Source organism: Quercus lobata, chromosome 2 (genome assembly GCF_001633185.2).
Source record: "Quercus lobata isolate SW786 chromosome 2, ValleyOak3.0 Primary Assembly, whole genome shotgun sequence".
Classification (NCBI taxonomy): domain Eukaryota; kingdom Viridiplantae; phylum Streptophyta; class Magnoliopsida; order Fagales; family Fagaceae; genus Quercus; species Quercus lobata.
Window position 1 is genome coordinate 94,080,630 of NC_044905.1, and position 20,051 is coordinate 94,100,680.

Here is a 20,051-nt window from a genome sequence, read left to right on the forward strand (position 1 = left end):
ATGCAAGAACGTCAGTTTCAATTTGGGGGTAGTAGGCTTATTTGGTTGATGCCCAAGAACACCCTCTGGGCTGGCATCTGCTGACTCTACTTAAGTCAAATTTGTTTAATTGGAATTATCAGTCCAACCGTGATACATTTCTACAATACGAATTATATAAAGGTTAGGCTTCTCAAATATGATCAAAATCCCCAGGGGAAAGAGTTGGAGGGATTGAACTTGGGTTGAAATCAGTGTGTTGAGTGTGTAGTCACAACAAAGATCCAAACTTTAATCAACATAGGCACACAGTGGGTTGGAGGATGTTGCTCCAAACTAATTGGGGGCTAAAATTAAAACATTTTGATTCAATCCTATTCATCCAAGTGTGATAACTGATAACCAAGAAAATTGCAAACATAATTTAATTAAAGTCGGAAAAAATATTTATTTAGAAAGTATTTAAAACAAATGAGAACAAAAGAATTGTAGTCCATTAGAGAGAAATTTTAGGTACTAAGGAGTCGAGCTGTTTTTGTGTCATAAGCAAACATAAGAATGATGAAACTAAATCAGAGAAGCCTTGGGACTGTCAAGTATCTATGATTGTAATTATCATTTATATGTTCTACTCTCAGGTCTCAACAGTTCATTTCACAAGAACTTTTGGTCTCTAGCAATCAACCAGTCAAAAGCTGCATACAAGGCTGAAACATGTACTAAACATCCATAATTTTTCTTTTGCTATTTCGATATTCAGTATGGAAAAGGATTTCACAAAAAAGGGGGGGAAATCCTTTCAAGTTTATTATCTAGCCCAGAGATGCACTTGAGTTTACCTTTTTAACATGTGAATATTACAGTAAATCCCTTCCTGCCTTTCTATTTGATACAACATGTGTACAACAAATTACATGGGAAAAATTGTTCCCCCCCTTCTTTCCCACACAAAAAATAAAAAAGGCACAAAGAAAACTCATGATTTTGCATCCCTAAGATGACCTCTCAAAATTAGCTCACTGCAAAGAAACATTTGCGGCAAATATTTCATCTGCGTCTATCTTCCCCTCAAAAAATCAACCAATGTGGTAGTATAAATTTTCATTATGGAGAATTTCAGCAAACAGCCTCCTGATCAAGCTGCCTTCCATAGCCTTCAATCCAAAACCAGCCTGTTCTGCTATGATTTTAATCACTATATCAGGACAAAAGTCCCAGCAGCACTTGCAGGAAACAGCATGGATCAAATTTTTGTCCACTTCTCAGCCTCTACAGAGGCAACCACGTGCTGCTCTTTCCCACTCCAATTTCAAATCCACATTGGTGGATGAATTTTCTCAGAAAACTCGATGACACTTTTTGCATCAGATGTAATAATGCTTCTACATAAGGATATGATTGTTGCTCTTGCATGAAGGATCAGTTGAAAAAGTATGGAGATTCAAGAACCTCTTGCAAGTCAAAGTCACCTCTCTCTGGGAGGGGAGGAAACATCAGTTCTGGATATGATGTTTGGAAGCTCTCAAGCAACTGGAGACAAGAAGAATTAAAAGCTATAATAATGTCAAATGAGAAAGATGGGATATTCATTCTTTTTTCCCTTTTCTCCCCAAAAAAAAAAAAAAAGTCTGATAAACTTAATTACAATCAATGATCCTGATGAATAAATCAAAACTGGAGATTGGAAGCAATATATGAGGGTGTGGGTGTCTCTCCGGTGTATTATGTATGTGCATATGTATATATCAATTTATGCATCTCTACACTTTGATGCAGCCAACTGGCCAAGCAAATATTTGCCATCAAGCCTCATTATAAACGAAAATTCCACTACTTCTTTTCCAAAAAGGAGAATGTTCAATGCCTTTAGCATCAAAGACCTTGCGGCCGGCATCACACCGGTGTCCTTACAGTTACCTTTTTGTAGGTGTCCATTGTCCACATCAGCCATACAATCAACTTATTCATCACATAGGGAAGTGCCACTGCTTTTAGATTCATTTCCTGTTTTCCCTTTGCAAGAGACAATTAATTTTTTTCTTTATTATTATTGGTATTTTTAAGAAGATGATTATTATGTTGATGTCTCAGGAAATCATTCATTTGGGAATATATATTCATTCTTCCCTAGGCAAAGTTAACATAGACTCATGTCAGTTCTCAATTTAGGCCTCTTGTTAGTGAAGAGAAACAGGGTCATGGTGCTTACATTTCAAGTATTGGCACACTATAAATGTCAGTGTGTGTGTGTCATTTGTAAAATGGGTTTCTGCATATTACATGATTCAAGGCATTGTTTGAAGTGCCACTTTATATTAAAAAGCCTTTTAATAGAGTCACAGAAGAAAGGGCTGCAAGTTTTCTCCCAACATTGGAATGCGTCATAATACACAAAGCATTCTAGTTAAGTTGCTGAAAAAGTGAAACTTTTAAATCCACTTATTTTCCCCAGCAAAGGACCTTTTTTTGGGAGGGGAGCAGAGAGACTCTGAAATTGTTACGTAGCAAATACAAGTCCACGATAGCTTTCAATTAACAATTTCGCTAGTTAATCCAGGTCATGAAATACTTACATTTTCAAGTATTGGCTTGCTATAAAGCTCCACAAACTTTTCTCGAAGTATCTGATTCATTTTGTCGACATCACTCGCATGTGTCCAGAAGGAGTCGTGCACCCCTGTAAACAAATTTATTTGACAGGATCGTGAGAATTGATGTAGAAAGTAAAATGGCTTTTTAACACAGTTTCTCTCTCAGATCTTCACAAGTAGCACATATAGCAGGATTGAAGTTTCACATATATAGACAAGTCAGAATTTTTTTTTTTTTTTTTTTACATTCAACAAAAGCCAAATTTATTAGATTTTTTTTAATGATAAACAGTGCTTCTTATACTTGAGTAGTCACAATTCAACTTTAATATTTCACTTTTAGCATGATATTCATATTTTCATACCATGTGTCATGATATTAATGTATCAAAGCCTTGCAGCCCATCTAAGTGCAAGTCAAATTTGAAGCGAGATTATGAAATTTTGGAAAGTTGTGGTAATATAGAGAAACAATTACACATCATACTGACAAATTTTATATTAATGTATCAAAGCCTTCCTCATCTAAGTGCAAGTCAAATTTGAAGCAAGATTATGAAATTCAGTGTGTTGAGACAAAAAATCAGATAAATTCAGTAAATTGTAGCTTTTTTTATTTGTTTATTGGTAAGTTATGCATGCACCCAGCTTTAGAACCCTTTTTCTTTTTTAATAAGTAAAATACTTCATTGAAAGAAAAAATTAGTACAAAAGAGACCAAAACACACAGGATGTGTACTAAGATAGGCATGGGAAGAAAACAAAACTAAGAAGAAAACAAAGTTCATCCATCAAGCAAAACAGCTAACGAAAAAATGGAACTTTTGTTTCCTTCAAAAGTTCGAGCATTTCTCTCCCTGCAAATACCCCACATCAAACAATGGGGAACCGTGTCCAACTTCCAAATCACCCCATTTCTATGCTTCCTGAACTTGCCTAGCCAGCAAGCTAGTAAATCCACTAAATCCTTGGCAAAACACAAAAAACCCCAAAAAGCGTAGACACCATACTCCACAACTGACTAGCTATTGGGCAATGCAAGAGAAGATGGTTAGAAGACTTCCCTGCCCTCTTACACAAACAACACCAATCCACAAGAAGCCAATGCTTCCTCAAATTATCATTTGTCAAAATTTTACCCAACACCATTGTCCATACAAAGAAATTAATCCTTGAAGGCACTTTGGAGCTCCACGCAGTCTTCCACAGAAAAGGAATATGAGAAGGGGATTTCTAAAGCTTTATAGAAGGATCTAAAATCTAAAGTTCCCCAAGCAGACGGTTTCCACCATATCTTATCCACCCCTTCCCCTTTCCACACTCCAGAATATAGCAACTCTGTAAGAAGGCCACAGACTCTAACTCCCAATCTTGGACCGATCAAATGAAAATTAATATTCCAGTGGTAGCTGTCCCCCAAGAGAGAGATTCGCTCTGCTACTGATGCATCTCTGTGACGAGAAATGCCATACAGTTCAGGGAACATCTCCTTTAAAGGAGGTCCTCCACACCAAGGATCATGCCAAAATATAATAGAAGAACTGTCCCCTACCTTAAAATTAACACAACTACAGAACTTCTCCCACCCTTTCCTTATGCTCTTCCAAACAAAGATAAACCCCATAAGGCCCTTGAACACTGTTGGAACACCAACCCCACCAACCCCCCCCCCCCCCCTCACCCCCCCTCACCCCCCCAAATAAACTTCCATACTTTGTGTCAATAACCCTTCTCCACAGTGCCTCCCTCTCCACATACCGCCATAACCATTTCCCCAACAACACTTGATTAAATAGAACCAAATTTTGAACGCCTAGCCCCCCATTTTGGAGTCGCTCATACGCATTCCTCCAACTCACCAAGTGATATTTGAATTCATCTCCCAATCCTCCCCAAAGAAAATCTCTTTGTAACTTCTCAATACATCTAGCCACATTCAAAGGGATAGGAAGGATGTAATTTTAGAACCCATGACATCACCCTTGACCCATTCTTATGGGAGAATAAGTAACACTTGAGCTAAAGCTCATTGGCATCAGTGAATCAAAGTATTAGTTTTTAACTCTGTCTATGACAATATGTGGCTTAATTTTAAAGCAAAACTATGCAATCTTTGCCAAAATAATGAGAATGTAAATTAATAAATAGGGAAAGTCTTTGTTTTTCCCTTGTCATCTGAAGTTACCAAGTTATATTCTTGGCAATATATCATAAAATTCAACACAGAACTACGCATTTAAGAAACAAACAAATAAATTGCCAATGGTGAATTGCCAAATGTAGGAGGAAACATGCCTCTCACAGGTCCGTGGGTCCCACACCCATGGGGGCCCATAGGCTTGTGAAAAGAGTGGATGCATGTGATAATTATTGCAATTGCAGAACATGCAGTACGCTCCATGACTCCATACAAAGTAGTTTCATTTTGTTAATCAAGATAAACTCAGTTATATCTTCACACTCAATCCACGTCCGAATCTTTAAACAATTTAAAAGTATACTTCAAGGCTCTTAGTGAATAGTTCAAGCTCAATCAAATACAGAATAGCATGACAAACCTGCAAAACGTAAGCCAGCATCCCTGCAGGCAACAGCAGTCATCATCATATGTGTACCGTCAAGCGAGTGTACAAAATTTGGAGGAAATGCAGTTCTCTGTTTTCTAACATCTACCTGAAATTGACATAATAATGAAGTTCTCTAATGACTGAATATAATATCAAGGAAAGAAATGCTGAGAACAAGACCATGACATAAGCCTACCATGTTACCCTCCCGCTGCAAAGCCAAAATCTGAAGAGACGTCCTTATCTGCAGCCCCATTGTCAGAAAAGTTAGTACAATATTTAGATTATTTACGGAGCAGATTAGACAATATGAGAGTAAATCGGCCTGTGTTATCACTTAGTGTTTTATTTTTTACTCATAAGCAGTGCCAAGCCCAGAAAATGGATTGTTGGCTAGCATAAAAATTAGTCACATTTCCTGAATGATACTATCGAGTAAAAATTTGAACCAAATATGGTTTTTGCATCCTACAATATGAGCCAGTATCAAAAGGTGTGCATGCACATGTGTGTTTTCTTCTTCTGTATCAACAGTGTTCACCAAATCTGTAGCCTCAAGTTTTGTTGCCACTCAAGTCATTTCACATCAACAGAAAGTTGAGGTCACAACCGTTATTCCATATGCCAGTGAGTCAGTGACTATTGAGTCATCTATCCACACAACATGCTTTAAGCAACAAGATAACCATTTTTTTTTTTTTTTTTGGTTTTTACACTATTTTTCCCCCAGTGCAGCTGATGAGATACTCACTGATCGTCTATTGATGACCTCTTACCGAACAACACTATCCCTAATAATTTACTCATAAACCATTTCCATTTCCTTGTGCCAGCCATTAAGGATATTACAAAATGTACATGACCTCTATTTGGATCGGTAATAATCAGATGTCACACTCACAAGATGCCTTTCACTTCTGCAGTAGGGTTGTACAACTGGGAGACCAAGAGGAGTGGTCCAACGCACAGGTTGATTTTCAGAAGCAATTACCTGCAGAAGTTCATATTCCAACAGTTTAGATTTATTTATTTATTTGTAATTACCCACACCTGGTGGGTTTTGAATCCATGATCTCACCCTCCACCCATTATTGTGGGAATAGGAAATTCCATTTGAACTAGAGTTCATTGGCAATCCAACAATTAAAAAACTACAACAAAATGTTCTATATCCACCATAGGGCTGTCAGTGAGATTTAATATCCAGATTTTGACAAGAACACATATACCTTGGCACAATCACCAAGCCAACCCATAATGCCACGTGCAGCTTCAAAAATCTCTCCAAGGGCAGCCAATGTTACCTATAAAAAAGAGAATAAATTGTTGACAGGAAAATTCAGACGTAAATTGCTAGTGTTTAGAATCACAAAAGCATGTAAATATGAGATTCAAAGAACTACGGGAAATTATATTTCCACACAGGTCTTGTATTACTCTGCATCATCATGTGGAGATGGGTTCCACAGTGGGTCCTATCATTACTCACATGATGGTGTGGAACAATCTAAAATGGGTTCAGAAATAGCATAACCCAAAAACCATTATATAATAACTTATAATTATGCTGTTATGCAAGCCCATCATCTAGGTCTAAAACCTGATACTTGAAATATAACACCAAACTGGCTGACTTTGCAATCTATCTTCAACTTCCTGGATAATTTTCTTCATAAATAAATCCAAGAAACGCATGTAACCCCAGACCCCCTAACATTTTAGTAGAATATGCATTTCGAGGCAAATATGGTCTCTAATAGCTAGAACCAAATCCCAACTGTTTAAGTGGCTGGTTGCTTACTTTAGCCGCATAGCAAGCTGCAGTAAACAGTAGTCTGTCATCAGTAATGAGACCTTTCTCCTCTAGTCTTCTTTTTATCTGCTCCCGTGCCCCAACATAAGTAACCCCATATACTGAAGTCATCACTGTTTGTTTCACCAATTTCCGATCGACCTGAAAGCTTCAACAACCTAAAACTGTCAGTTGAAAAGGGCAAAAAGTATTTAAAAAATTAGAAATTTTGACATGTAAATAATTTCTTTTGTAGTACAATGCAAAACTCAGAAGAAATGAGGAAGACCAACCTGATCAATTAAGACCTTAGCTAATAAAGCATGTGGATTTGTAGCTGGGTCCTTGTTGCTGTCCCTTTTCATAATATCATGCACCCTGCCCACATTAACATGTAGAAGATAAGGCAAGTGTTGACCGTTGAGCTTTCACTAAACAGAACATAAACTGTTGTGTGTGTTCAGAAGACATCAAATGTGTCTCTGAGACCTATGGGAGTGATCAAGTTAATATGCTAAAACTAAATCTTAAAACACCTCACAGCAATTTCAGAGTAAACATCAGCAGGTTTGTCACCAGCAGTTAAGTTGACTGCAGCTGCTTCCATCTGAGAACATGAATTTACCACAGGAGACAAGTTAGGACACAATTGCATTTCAAATCAATCAGCAAAACAAAGATCTTATACTATAAGTACTCAATGATCAGATTGTATAATGTAAGGAATCAGATAAAATGTTCTGATCAAAGAAAGAAACGAATAGAATTTCAGGCACAGCTTTTACAACATTTTACACTTGGCAAGCACTATGCAAGGATTTAAAACTCAATTTTACAGTAAAAGCTACAGAAGTAGAGTTTATAACCAGATTTCAAATCAAGTAGTTGAATGATTTTCATATCAATGCTCTTCATTTTAGCAACTCAGAACACCAGGAAACAACTTCGTGAAAATTTAAAGCATGCCTCCTAGGTTGCTAAAAGAAATGATTTCCAGCAAAATGGCTAGAACATCAGGGCTGGGAATAAGTCAATCATTAAGGACCTTCTAGATTTGTACAAACAACGATGAAAATTTTAAAAGAAAAATAAAGTCTGATAATAGAAAAGGGTGCTCATCATTGACATTATATGTTCATGAAGCTATATTACAGAACAAGTTGCATAACATGAAAGGATGATGCTGGTAAAGGCATCCCAAAATAATTGCAAAGTGAAATAAGGAAAAGGACACAATTTCTAAAATATCCAGCACAAAATTGCATTCAACAAAGAAGATAACAAATAAAATATTCTGACCAAAAATGAAAACAAATGGAATTTAAGTTGATCTACCAAATCAACTTAGTCTAACTACCCACCAGAGCCATAAATGAATATTAAATTAAATTATATTGTATCATCAGCCTTATGAGTTCTGGAACCATTTATTTACAGGAAACACAAAAATCTAATAAGGCAACACATCTGGAGTGTGACGAGCAAAGAATAAATCATCTAGTGCAGATAACAAAAAGTGTACATGTGGACAAAGCAAACTTACACTATCTCTTCCCAGTGCTGCATAGTGCTGTAAACCATTGCATGAACCATCCTAAAAATATTTGAGCTCTGCATTAATAATATACTCCCCAAAAAAACACTAAATAAAGAAACATTAATATAAGAAAGGTAAAGAAGCGATGGAAAAGGTATATAATAGATAATAGATAGCTTTTAGTACTAGAAAAAACAATGGAAAAGGCATCAATACAAATACAAGCAAGAAAAATATCAACAAAATTTAGTGAAAAAGGCATGAGGTAATAGGTCACTCTCACACGTTTCTTTAAAGTGGCAAAACTCAATACAGATTGCAGCACAGAAAAAAGATGGCTACAAATCACTAATCGATAGTTAGTGACCTCCGTATATGACATACATGAAAATATCTGATGACTTCTTTAAGAATATTTTAAACATCAAAAGTTGATCCAAAATCCGAAATGATAGCCTAGTATATGCTACTTTATAAAACCGTGCACAAAGAAATCACTGTTGTGACTTTAACAGAATTGTCTCTTATCAAAGACATGCTGTCACTAGTGTGTTAACTTTATATTCCAATAACATCTGGCTATAATGGAATTCAAAAGTATTAACTTGATTACTTCTACACAATTATGTGAATTATCAGACTTAAAAAGTTAACATTATGATAGTAAGATGACATTCTCCAGAGGTCCAGCCTATGACAATAATAGCATATTTGATGACAAAAGAAGCAAATTCATCAAGTTCATTCTGAGTCTAGCAGAAAGAGTAACTAAAATAGTTTAAGGACTTTGCTCCACATCAGGTCCTTACAAATCCAAGAACACCTCAATTAGATATTTGGTGGGAAAATTGACAAAATTAGCAGTGCCTGTTAATCATGTCCTGGCAATTTAGAGATGCAGCAGAGGAAGAGTACATTTTCATTTTGCTTTGAATTTATAAAAACATAGGGGATGATTTAATTACAGAAATCAAGTTAATAATTATTAAAAAAATTAAAGATATATTTTCAGTTTGGAGAAATTGGCATGAGTTAGATTTTTATTTTCACTACTTTATGGCTTCAGATGAATCACTAACCTGATGAATCGGCAGGTGGGAGATGACGGTATGTGGTGATGAGCTTCTCAAGGCTTCTGAAAGATTAATACAAGCAGCTAAGAATTGAAAAGGATCTTCAGCTGTTAACCACCACTGGTTTCCATTAACAGGGTTGTCTGCTGAATCAAATATATCATCGAGATGATTATCAACAAAGGCTAGACGTCCATCGTGTGAAAGCTTCTCAACACCACCTGAATACAGGTTCGCTAAATGTATCTTCAGCCAGTGTAAGCCAGACTTCCCTAACGGTCGTCCTTCAGCAAACTCAAGTATCCCTCGACAGAGATCAGAACTCAAATGATTCAAATGTGGATGCATTGGGTATGCTCGGCCACGAAAATCAAGATTGTGAGGATAATAAAAGCCTTCCTCATCAATCATTGTTCGAGCCACCTATATCAATGAGTTTGATCGATATCAATACTTACAAAAGGAAAAGCATGTGTGAACGCAACTCTTCCCGCCAAAGTCTAGACAGTTTTATACAGTTAAATTGCATTTATATAACCTATTCACAGTAAACTACATATAACATTTTTCCCCCTTTTGTCGTTGTGACATATGCAGGATTATAAGATAACCAGCTTAGCAAGTGGATCGATGGACTTCTCAATGTCACAAGACACTAACACAAGTTTATTAATTAAATTCATATGTGAGAACTGAAGATCTTACAGAAAGCTTAAGTTCAGTGTCACATCGTTGAGAATGCCTCTCTAGATTAATCTTCTTTGCCTTCCTCCAACTCCATTTCCATTCTTGAATTTCTGTTAAATCCTCTGAGGATGGCTTCTCAGGTATAGGCACCTACAAGAAAATGGAAGAATAAATACAGGCCAGATGAATCAGTTGAGAAACAGATGAACACAACAATCCTACTATAATTAGCTATAAAAATTACCAATCAAAAGAAACTACAAAATTCAAGCAAGGACAGTTTTACCACAAAGCAATTGATTGAGTGATCTTTAGTCAATAGCATTTCTTATGGGTTGTCTCAACGTGTCAGGGGAATAATATAATTATCTAATATCATGGATCTATTAGCAAAAAATAAAAGACGAAAATATCATTTTGGTCCTTACATTTTGGGGTTACTGTCAATTTGGTCCCACATTTTGGTAATGGTCAATTTGGTCCCTGTTATTTTCAACTTGTAGTCAACTCACAATCAATTTCCATTAGTGAGTTGACGGAAAGGACCAAATTGATTACAAGTTGAAAATAACAAGGACCAAATTAACTAAATACCAAAAATATAAGGACCAAATTGATAGCGACCCCAATCTAGGAACCAAAATGGCATTTTCACCAAAAATTAAAATCATGGATCATTCAACCAAGTCAATTTTGGTGTTAAAGAATATTTGCAAAATGGGAGCCATCACTTGGTGGGTGCTGGCATCCTGCATCTGCAAAAAACCATAATAATATTGTTGCAAGTTCCACATCCTCACAAGCATATATTAAACAGCAAAAAGGCAAAGGTGTGATGTCTCAACCCTGAGGTGAGGCAAGGGCCTTGAAAAGATTGATGTAATTGACAATTTATTAAAAAAAAAAAAAAAAAATCTCATTTTAATTATTCAATCAAAGATGAAAATTTTCAAAAAGTGAAGTTGTCATCCCAAATTAAATAGTAAACACTTAACACAACAGAGTACATTTGGACATATTGTTAAGAATATGCAGCTGAAAACTGCAATAATAGGACTAATTATATGGTAAAAGTTGAAAAATAAAGAAATGCAGAACTAACAATCAGCTACACATGCCTATCGCAACTGAGCAAACTGAAAAGCAGGAACGCTTAAGTCCTCAAATATTGCCCAACCAACATCCAGCAAACTGAAAACTTGAAGAAAAAAACTTTGATTGAACCAGTTTTGTGAGGAAAATTTGCACTAAAGATAAAGGAAACTAAAATCAATGAATATGTGCAGAATAAAGGCAAGGATTTCTTTTAAGAGGACAAAACAGAAACACTAGCTGAGATCGATTTCTAGAGAGAAACTCACAGCAAGTAGGAATTTGTTGCCAACACAGCTGTACTCTGTTTTCCCTCAACTCAATTTAAGAAAGCTTTGTTTGGCCTCACCAGTTGTGAAAGGTAAAAGAATATTGATAGTTTGGTTTAATAATGATTGGCTCTAAAGGTGACCATGGCTTACTTCAAACCACAAAATCTATAATAGAGGAGCAGTCAACAAAAGGCTTGCCTGGTATGGCTACATGGGAAAAACAAATCCCACCATGTGATGTACATGCTTATGCCAACAGATGCAAAGAATACCTTTCAGGTGTCCACAGGGAATATCTATGCCTAGAGGCAATCAATCTATGTCTTAGTGCAAATTTGTTGCCTCTCCCTTTACGGCATGCCTTGAAAACACTAATTTCAATAATGCTAACAAGACAGTAATGCAAAAGTAGAATACAACCTTTTTTTATAATAAGTAAAGAAATGTAGAATACAAAACATATGTTTCAAAAAAGAAAAAAGAAAGGAAAAGAAAAAAAAGAGAGACATTGTTGTTTCTCAGATGTTAAACTTCATTAGGTACTCACATCTTCACAATCAACCAAGCCAGCAATATTGCCTCCTCTGGCCCAAATGCTCTCCACTACACTAAATACTTTTCTATTTACTCTCCATTTGGTGTTACCAAGCATATCCAGAGCCTGTACATTCAGAACAGAAATAGGTCAACAACTTCATGATGAAGAAAAAGTTAAAACCAAGTCCTAGGTTAAAGAAGCATTATCAATCAGATCCAAACTGTGATCATGCATGATGCATCTAGAAAGAGTGTTCTGCTTTTAGAAACTAACACAAAGTGTTGAAAACAACATCCAGAAAGCCATAAATTAGGATACATTTAAATTATGAGTCAGTCTAGAATTTTATATGTCCATATACATGATTACTGGTAGAGAAACTGTTGAAAGTAAAACAAACACAAAAATAGTTATTAAATTTTTTTTTTTTTTTTTTAACACAAAAAGGGAAAACTGATAATTAAATGCAATTCCAAAAGTAATTGTGCCACTCTCCTTTGATGCTCACATCAACAAAAAACAAGCTTTGCATCTTCAAGGCTAAGTTTAAGGTGAAGTTACAACTATCAAAGGAAGGGAAAAAACAAAATGGAACAAGGAAATAACCAACAAAGATGGCCACCATCTATGGCCTCAGCCTAGGCCTACTACCGCTAGAAAAGAGATAAAAGTAAGCAAATAAGAGAACTTTAATTATTTCTCTTACCTCAAAAACCTTTTGCATCTGTTTAACAGGAACATTCTTTACTGCATCCTGTTGCTTCCTAGATCCGTGAGTACGCATGACATAAGAAGGTAGGAATAAATGCCCACCCTTGTCATACCTAGTGGGAGTTTCAAAAGATTTTTAAAATAAGAATTGCAAAATATTAACAATATTCAGGCAGCGGAGTGCCGACTGCCAATTATTCTCTTCTATTTCAAGTCAATTATTAAGTTCCAATAATTACAATTTTTAATTTTCCACTCATAGATCAATTATTGTTTCATTTTTGGAAGGGATGGAGAACTTAACCAAGCATGTTAGCTTTACAGCCACATAAGCATACCCAATAACAAGTCTTTCTAAGAGAAACTTCAACATTAAGATCACTGATTCTATCTATATCATACCCTTTCCATTTTTTGGGAGGTACCAACATGGGCACATAAGGAATCAACGCATGCTTAGCCTGCACAGAAACAAAGACATACGATAGTAATTAAGTAGCAGAAGTTAAAAGCAAATACATGTCCACAATACCTGCACCATGCTCAGAATCTCTACATGCAATTACAAATAGTTTGACAATATTATCATGACTAATATGCACTTAAGTGAAAGATGAATAATCCCACTTAGAAACTTCATGTCATCTTTTGGTAGAACCACCCCAAAGAAAAGAATTGAAAAATTATGAAGTCCATTCAAATGCAATGTCTTGGACAACATGTTGGCAAATATGTAGAAAAAGAAAGAAATATTAAGCCAATGCATTTACATATACTAGATTCCGATAATTTGATTGTCTTAAGTGGACCAAATGGGTAAATCACAGATCAAAGTGGTATGTTTTTTTTTCTATTTCAAGTCAGAGAATTGCACCAAATGACAATGCATAATTGAGTTCATAATCCCAACTAATTTCTAATGCACCAAACAGGTAACATCAAAGCAAAAAGAGATGACTTAACTTACAGTTTTATCAAGCCCCATAAGGATTAGAGGGTCACATTCTATAATTCCATAATTCTTCACAATTTTCTGTCTACAAGGAGCAAGAATGATTCAGAATGACAATATTGACATGAGTGAATAAAAGTTCACCACTGGTCAGGCTCATAGTATAAATATATATATGAGGAGCTTAAGCATCAAATACTAAAAAAGATTAATTAAATTCCGATCTTGAGAAAAGGCCAAATGATTGACTGTGTGAAGGTGATCATAATTTAGAAGCATTGGGTCCAGTCCTAAAAGATAATTTGCTGGTGGAAAGGAAAAAAGATTTACTTCTCACCCTGGATTCTTTATTACAGGTTTAAATTTATGCCTGAATGCAGGTCGAATGTCAGGTGGACCATCCGCTGACTGGTTAAGTGGAGGTTGTACATAAGCTGTTTCAGTTAATAATTCTATCAAACGACTTCCCAGCTGCAAAATTGCATTTAGCGACAATTAATTTCCAAATTTAGAAAATAATAAAATATAAATAGGAAATTTTGACATATTTGCCTCTAGTGAGGAAGAAAATTCAAAATAGCCACAAACCTTAGCCTGGGTATCTCGACCCCAAGGCTTAAATTCTTCTTTCTTCAATAGCTTCTGTGCCTCCTTTAGTTTTCTCTTTCTAATTAAACTATTTACACGTTTTCTGAGTATCTGCTTCTCCTTGTGCAGACCATCTTCAGTATCAGCTACAATCTTCTTGCTCTGGGAATTTTTAGTTTTCTCCAAGAAACCATGAATTCTAACCTGAGAAAATAATAACAATGATAAGATCAAGTAACTACACCACATATTTATGGGTTTTTTTTTTTTTTTTTTTTTTTTTACAAGTAAAGCATTATATAAAAGTAAAAGAAAGATGCAAACCCCAGAACATGGGTGCTAAATAAGAGAGGCCGCCGGAACAAGTTTTTTTTTTTTTTTATTAATAAGCGCCTAAACAAGTAAAATAGAACAAAGAAGAAACAAAATTTAGGAGGTCCAAGAAATCATGTGAAATGGAGAAGGTCGTGCAATTATTTGCAGCTATCCAATCATAAGGCAATCTCAAAATTGCCACTGACTTCTCAGAACCTTCAAATAACCTAATGCTCCTCTGTCCCCAGTTGCACAACATGACACAAGGGGATGGCTCACCAAATCTCACTATTTTTTGCTACCAAAGCACCCATTTCATCCTACAAACACCAACACATCCACTGCTGTTCTAGGCATAGCCATAAACAAAGAGAATACAAAGCAACCATGGTTCTCTATTGTCTGAAATTCATACACATATTAACCAAGACCATAAGATTGTTGTGAGTGTCAAATCCCCCCACCCCCAGCTATTTGAATTATTAAAAATAAATATATTTCTTAACTATTTTTACTTATCAAAAGAGATTGTTGTATGTGAGTGTCTGATTTTCTTTCAGAATGACCCCTTTAACATCCTGGCAGCTTCAGGGAGCTATTTGGAACCATGGCAATAGCCCATTCAAACTCTAGGAATGGGAATCTGACACAAACAACAATTACATAAGATTTAGACAATGCCATCAAGCATACAACTCACTAGCTCTTGGACCAAGCCATAATTCAGTTTCTACTTCTTAACTTCACAGACAGACATCTGATTGTTGATCAGTCAGATTTGATCATTTGAGTATGCCAATAATAAATCTGCTCTACATAAACAATTTCACTAATTTTATTTCCTTCTAAAAAAAAAAATTTATATTTCGTACTTTTATAGTCTAAAAGATTTCCCATAGGCTGTAGCCATATTTTTCTAGTAAATCCATTTAGCACCCGATAGGAACTTGAAGAGAAAAGCTACCAACATTATGAAAATAGATTGTGATCACAACCAATATGTTTTACAAGTTTACTTAAGATTGACTTAATTATACTTCGAAAACAATGAGAAATTCTGGCAATAGTTCCTCCACCATGAACACCAAATCCCCATAGTTCAAAACATTGCAGACTTAAAATATTTTCAATCATAGCTAGATATCAGCATACTTTATGAAATTAATTTAAAAACTATGCAAATAACCAATAAGATTACTTTTTTTTTTATATAAGTATCAACCAATAACATACTATTTACCTAATTTTAACTGAAAAACCAAAAGCAACAGATAAAAAATAATAAAATCAGAACTTTATCTCTCACCTCCTGCTCTATAGCCACACCAACTTGAATTGCAGCCTGAACAACCTGAACATACCCCTCCTGATTTCCCATCATAAACAACCCCATCATCTTATGCATAACAATAACCGCCATCTTATCCGCGGGCAACAAATCAATGTGAGGTGCAAACGCCGCCTTATGCTTCTTCGTCCGCTGCACCTTCTGTTCCTTCTCTATTGCATCCCTCAAAGGCTCAAACCATCCCAAAAACAATGCCTTTACATATGGCAAAGTTGGAGCCAACTTCTTCTCACACATTTCTCTTTCTAGCTCCCTATACTCCTCCACCATTCTCTCCCACGCCTCGGTCTCCGCCTTAATCTGTCTCCTCCTCAACAAGTTATACTTCCTCTTCTCCATTTCTTTGTACTCCAATTTCACTTCTTGGTCGGCCCTTTTGTACAGACCCCTCAAGAATATTGAGGCAATCCAAGGTGGGTCTTGGATGAAGATTCTCGGGCTCGATTCTAGCGGCGTAATTTGGCAAATTTCGTTAATGGGTATGTGAGAATTCACAGAATTCTCAAGGTCTTCGACTAGATTGTCATGGATTGAATCTGATAAAGGGTGGAACTGAATTGGGTTTGAAGGGGTTTTGAGGTTGAGTGGGAAAGTAGTGGTGGAAGGGAGTGAAGGTTTGAAGAAGGTACTGGAGCTTGAGCTGAAGAAGAAGAAGAGGTTTTTGTGGGACTTTGGGTTGAGTTTTAGGGGTCTTTTCAAAGTGTTGGTGTATATTTGAGGTTGTGGACTTGGAGAGAATGAGGCTGCGAATGTCATTGTGGTGATGATAATAGAAAATAGTTCATAGAGGATTTGAATGAAGAGTGGGAAGAGAAACTCTCAGTGTGTGTGATTCTCACTATGTGTGAAGAAGAAGAAGAGGATGACGGTGAAACCTCCCTAAAACCTTGGCCATTTTTGAAGATATTTCTTATAATAAATAAATAAAGGCTAGAATTCTCTTTTTTGTTTTGACCCTTTATTTGTGAGATGTTTTCATTTTTGTCTTTGTATGGTTTTATATATGTTTCATTTATAGTCCCTGATATTTTTTAGTCTATTTCAATTTCGTCTTTATTGTCATTTCACATTGGGGGATTAGATGAATTGTGTCCATTTGAATATTTTGTAGTTTTTGGTAATTTATTTGTTAATATTTTTTTAGAAGAATTTATTTACTAAATATGAGACCATGAATATAATTTTGATCATTTTTAATAAATGTTATATGTGTGATAAAAAATTAAAGATTACATTTTTTTTTAGTTAGTTTGTATAAATTTAAATAAATAAACTGAGAAAAAAAGTAAAAAATAGAAAATAAAAAGCTTTTTATCAAACAGCTTCTTGCCCAATTGAATTAGACATATCCCCGCATGTATCAAAAAAAAAAAGTCTGAGGACCAAATATTTTTGACAAGGAACCAAAACTACTTGATCTTGATCTTGACCTTGAAGAGATTCTTGTGGTGCGGATTGGACAAGATTGGTGCTATATTGAAGAGATTCACTTTATCATGTACAAAACTGTGGTTTCCTTGGTATTTTTGGTGGGCAAAATGTTAGGAACCACAGTTGCATTTTTGAAATGATAATGTGGTGATTTAAAATTAGAATTTAGAAGTAAAATATGGATAATTTTTTTATTTTAATCAGAAAGATACATTTGGTGGAGATTTAAGGATTAAAAATACAGATAATTTTTTTTTAATGTAAACTTTAGGATTCAATTCAATTAGCTCAGTTAGTAAAGTTTTTTATGATTGAATAAGAGATCTAGAGTTTAATTCTCGCTTATACAAAAAACGATTAATGTCTTAATCTGACCATAAAAAATGGTGCTAGAACCTAGCACTCTAGCACCATTTTTTCAACTTATACAAAAAACTTATTAATGTCTTAATCTGACCATAAAAAATGGTGCTAGAACCTAGTACTCTAGCACCATTCTTTCAACTTATGACACCCGTTGAAACTCTCCTAAAAAAATTTGATTTTTGCCTTTTGGGGTACGTTTCTTTTCCAACCTAGTGAAAAATGGTGCTATAGTCTATCCATCTATGTAAGCTGGTGTCATGTGCAACTCTTGTGACAAAGTTTTTCATCCAACGTAACTAGGAAAGTGGCGAAAGGTGAGCTAAGGATTAGAAGGTTTTGGTTTTATGAGGCAAATCATGCATTTTTATAGTTCATAGAAATAAGTGTAAAATTAAGTATAATTTAGGGAAAAAATATATTAAAAAAATGGAGTTAATAGGGAAGATAATAAATTAGTCAAATGTTTAATCTCACAGTAAAAATGTGAGAAATTCTTTTATTTTCTATAAGTGTGGTGATTAATGGGTTGAAATATATTGGAGCATGTATTGTGCCAGATACAAGCACAAAGAAAAGTGAAAGAAAGAGTTAAAACAGTTTGGATACCTAAACTACTTAAGAAATTGTAACAAAATTTACGCCTCTTTTATTAATAAGAAATGTTATATTCATAACATTTTCACAATAAATTAAATATAACAAGTTGTTACATGCTGTTATTAATAGGTAAGAAAGTAAATTTAGCGGTATATTTAAATTAAAAACCTATAACAACCTATCAACCAAAATTTATTTTGAAAATATTATGAACATAGCCCTTCCTTTCCTTCATAATTTATTTATTTATTTATAAAGTCTTTTATTCATAGTTTGGGTATACTTTCTTTTTACCCAAAAAAAAAAAAAAATCATTAGAGAAATATTTCACCAAAAAATTTCAAAAATCTCATCTCATAAATGTTTGAATTGGCGGTTAATAATTTAAAAATGGAGTGTGTTTTGTCCAATTTCTCAATCTAATTTGAAAAAAAAAATTATTATTATAATACTCATCTCCTTCCAACGGTTCAAACTTCATACCATTCTATTTCTTCTTCTTCCTCAAGAACACAGCACAATGCAGCAGCTCATTCACTTTAAACCCCATTCCCACCTCTCACGCAAACCCATTCGTTCATACCCAGTTTGTAAAATGAATACTTCTCTTTACAAAACCACCAAATTTGCCCCAAATTCTTCTTTCATTCACTCTTCCCTTTTGCTTTCTCATCAAACCCAGGTGCAAAACTCAATTATATACACAAGAAAAGTCCAAACACCAGCTGTATGTGCAAGAAGAAGCAAAAGGAGAAATGGGTCTCAAAGATCAACAAGGTTTATACTCCAATTGATAACAACCATGGCCTCCAAACTCAAGATTTTGCCACAGCCCTTAGATTTGGTCATTGCGGAAATCGGCGGTGGAGATGGAAATGGGGGTGGTTTCTGGTTCTGGAAAGTGTTTGGAGGAGGAGGGTTTGATGGGTGGAGAAGGAGAAGAAAAAGGAACAGGAATTTGCTGATTCTTGGGTTTTTGATGATTTGTGGTTTGGGTTTTTTGTTGTTTGGGAAAGAGTTACAATTACAGAGCAATGTGCTTAGTGGGGTTTTGGGTTTTGGGCTAATTGGGGCTGTTTTGATTCACTGGTGTGAAAATAGAGGAGCTAAAGATTGGATTTTTGGGTTTTGTGTTGGTGGGGTTTTGATGGGTTTGGGGTTAAGGAAGGAGGAGATGCAAAAATGGGTGGAAAAGGTCAGAGTTTGTTCTCCAATAATGCAGGTTAAGAGGCTGAAGAAGAAAAGTTGGTAGTGCAGTAAGAGGAAGCTGAAATACAAGCATTTAGATACAAATTTTATCTTTTGGAAAATTGGAATGTCATTGTTCAATTTTTTTTTTCTTTCTTATCAAAGGCAATGAAAATATTACTCTTCCTAATTCTTTGACCATTTTCTCTTGTAATCGCAATATGTACTCCTTGATTGAAAATTTAAATGAACTTCTTGGTATACTAGTAAGATCAGTGACTGTCAATTTGAACATACTTTGCAGTCTGCACTCTGCATAGAGCTTAAAATATTGGCATCTTGAGATTCAGTACTAGTACCTGATCTTTTTCTTTTGGGCATGACTAACAAGAATGTGATCCTTGTATACTCTCTATTCACATAAAAG

General features: G+C 35.2%; 2 protein-coding genes across 3 annotated transcripts; one reads left to right on the forward strand and one right to left on the reverse strand.

Moving 5' to 3' along the window:
* Positions 1 to 694: 694 nt before the first annotated feature.
* LOC115977289 (DNA-directed RNA polymerase 3, chloroplastic) lies at positions 695 to 16,950 on the reverse strand. Of its 2 annotated transcripts, XM_031099062.1 has the most exons (19): positions 16,001 to 16,948; positions 14,380 to 14,583; positions 14,129 to 14,262; positions 13,807 to 13,876; positions 13,242 to 13,300; positions 12,835 to 12,952; positions 12,138 to 12,251; positions 10,245 to 10,376; positions 9,546 to 9,962; positions 8,473 to 8,523; positions 7,466 to 7,536; positions 7,223 to 7,307; positions 6,939 to 7,091; positions 6,367 to 6,441; positions 6,039 to 6,128; positions 5,334 to 5,381; positions 5,129 to 5,243; positions 2,553 to 2,656; positions 695 to 1,509 (listed from the first exon to the last, which is right to left on the reverse strand). In XM_031099062.1, exons 1-19 carry the CDS (start codon positions 16,796 to 16,798, stop codon positions 1,399 to 1,401), a joined length of 2,949 nt encoding a protein of 982 aa, XP_030954922.1. In that variant the 5' UTR covers positions 16,799 to 16,948; the 3' UTR covers positions 695 to 1,398. The 2 variants fall into 2 exon arrangements, with proteins under 2 accessions (XP_030954922.1, XP_030954923.1); XM_031099063.1 differs by lacking the exons at positions 695 to 1,509; positions 2,553 to 2,656; positions 5,129 to 5,243; positions 5,334 to 5,381; positions 6,039 to 6,128 and having other exon boundaries at positions 6,939 to 7,098; positions 16,001 to 16,950.
* A 1,948-nt stretch (positions 16,951 to 18,898) lies between these two features.
* On the forward strand, positions 18,899 to 19,885 carry LOC115958586. The gene has a single exon (XM_031077019.1). The coding sequence runs from the start codon at positions 18,957 to 18,959 to the stop codon at positions 19,686 to 19,688; it is 732 nt and encodes a 243-aa protein (XP_030932879.1). The 5' UTR covers positions 18,899 to 18,956; the 3' UTR covers positions 19,689 to 19,885.
* The last annotated feature ends 166 nt before the right edge of the window (positions 19,886 to 20,051 follow it).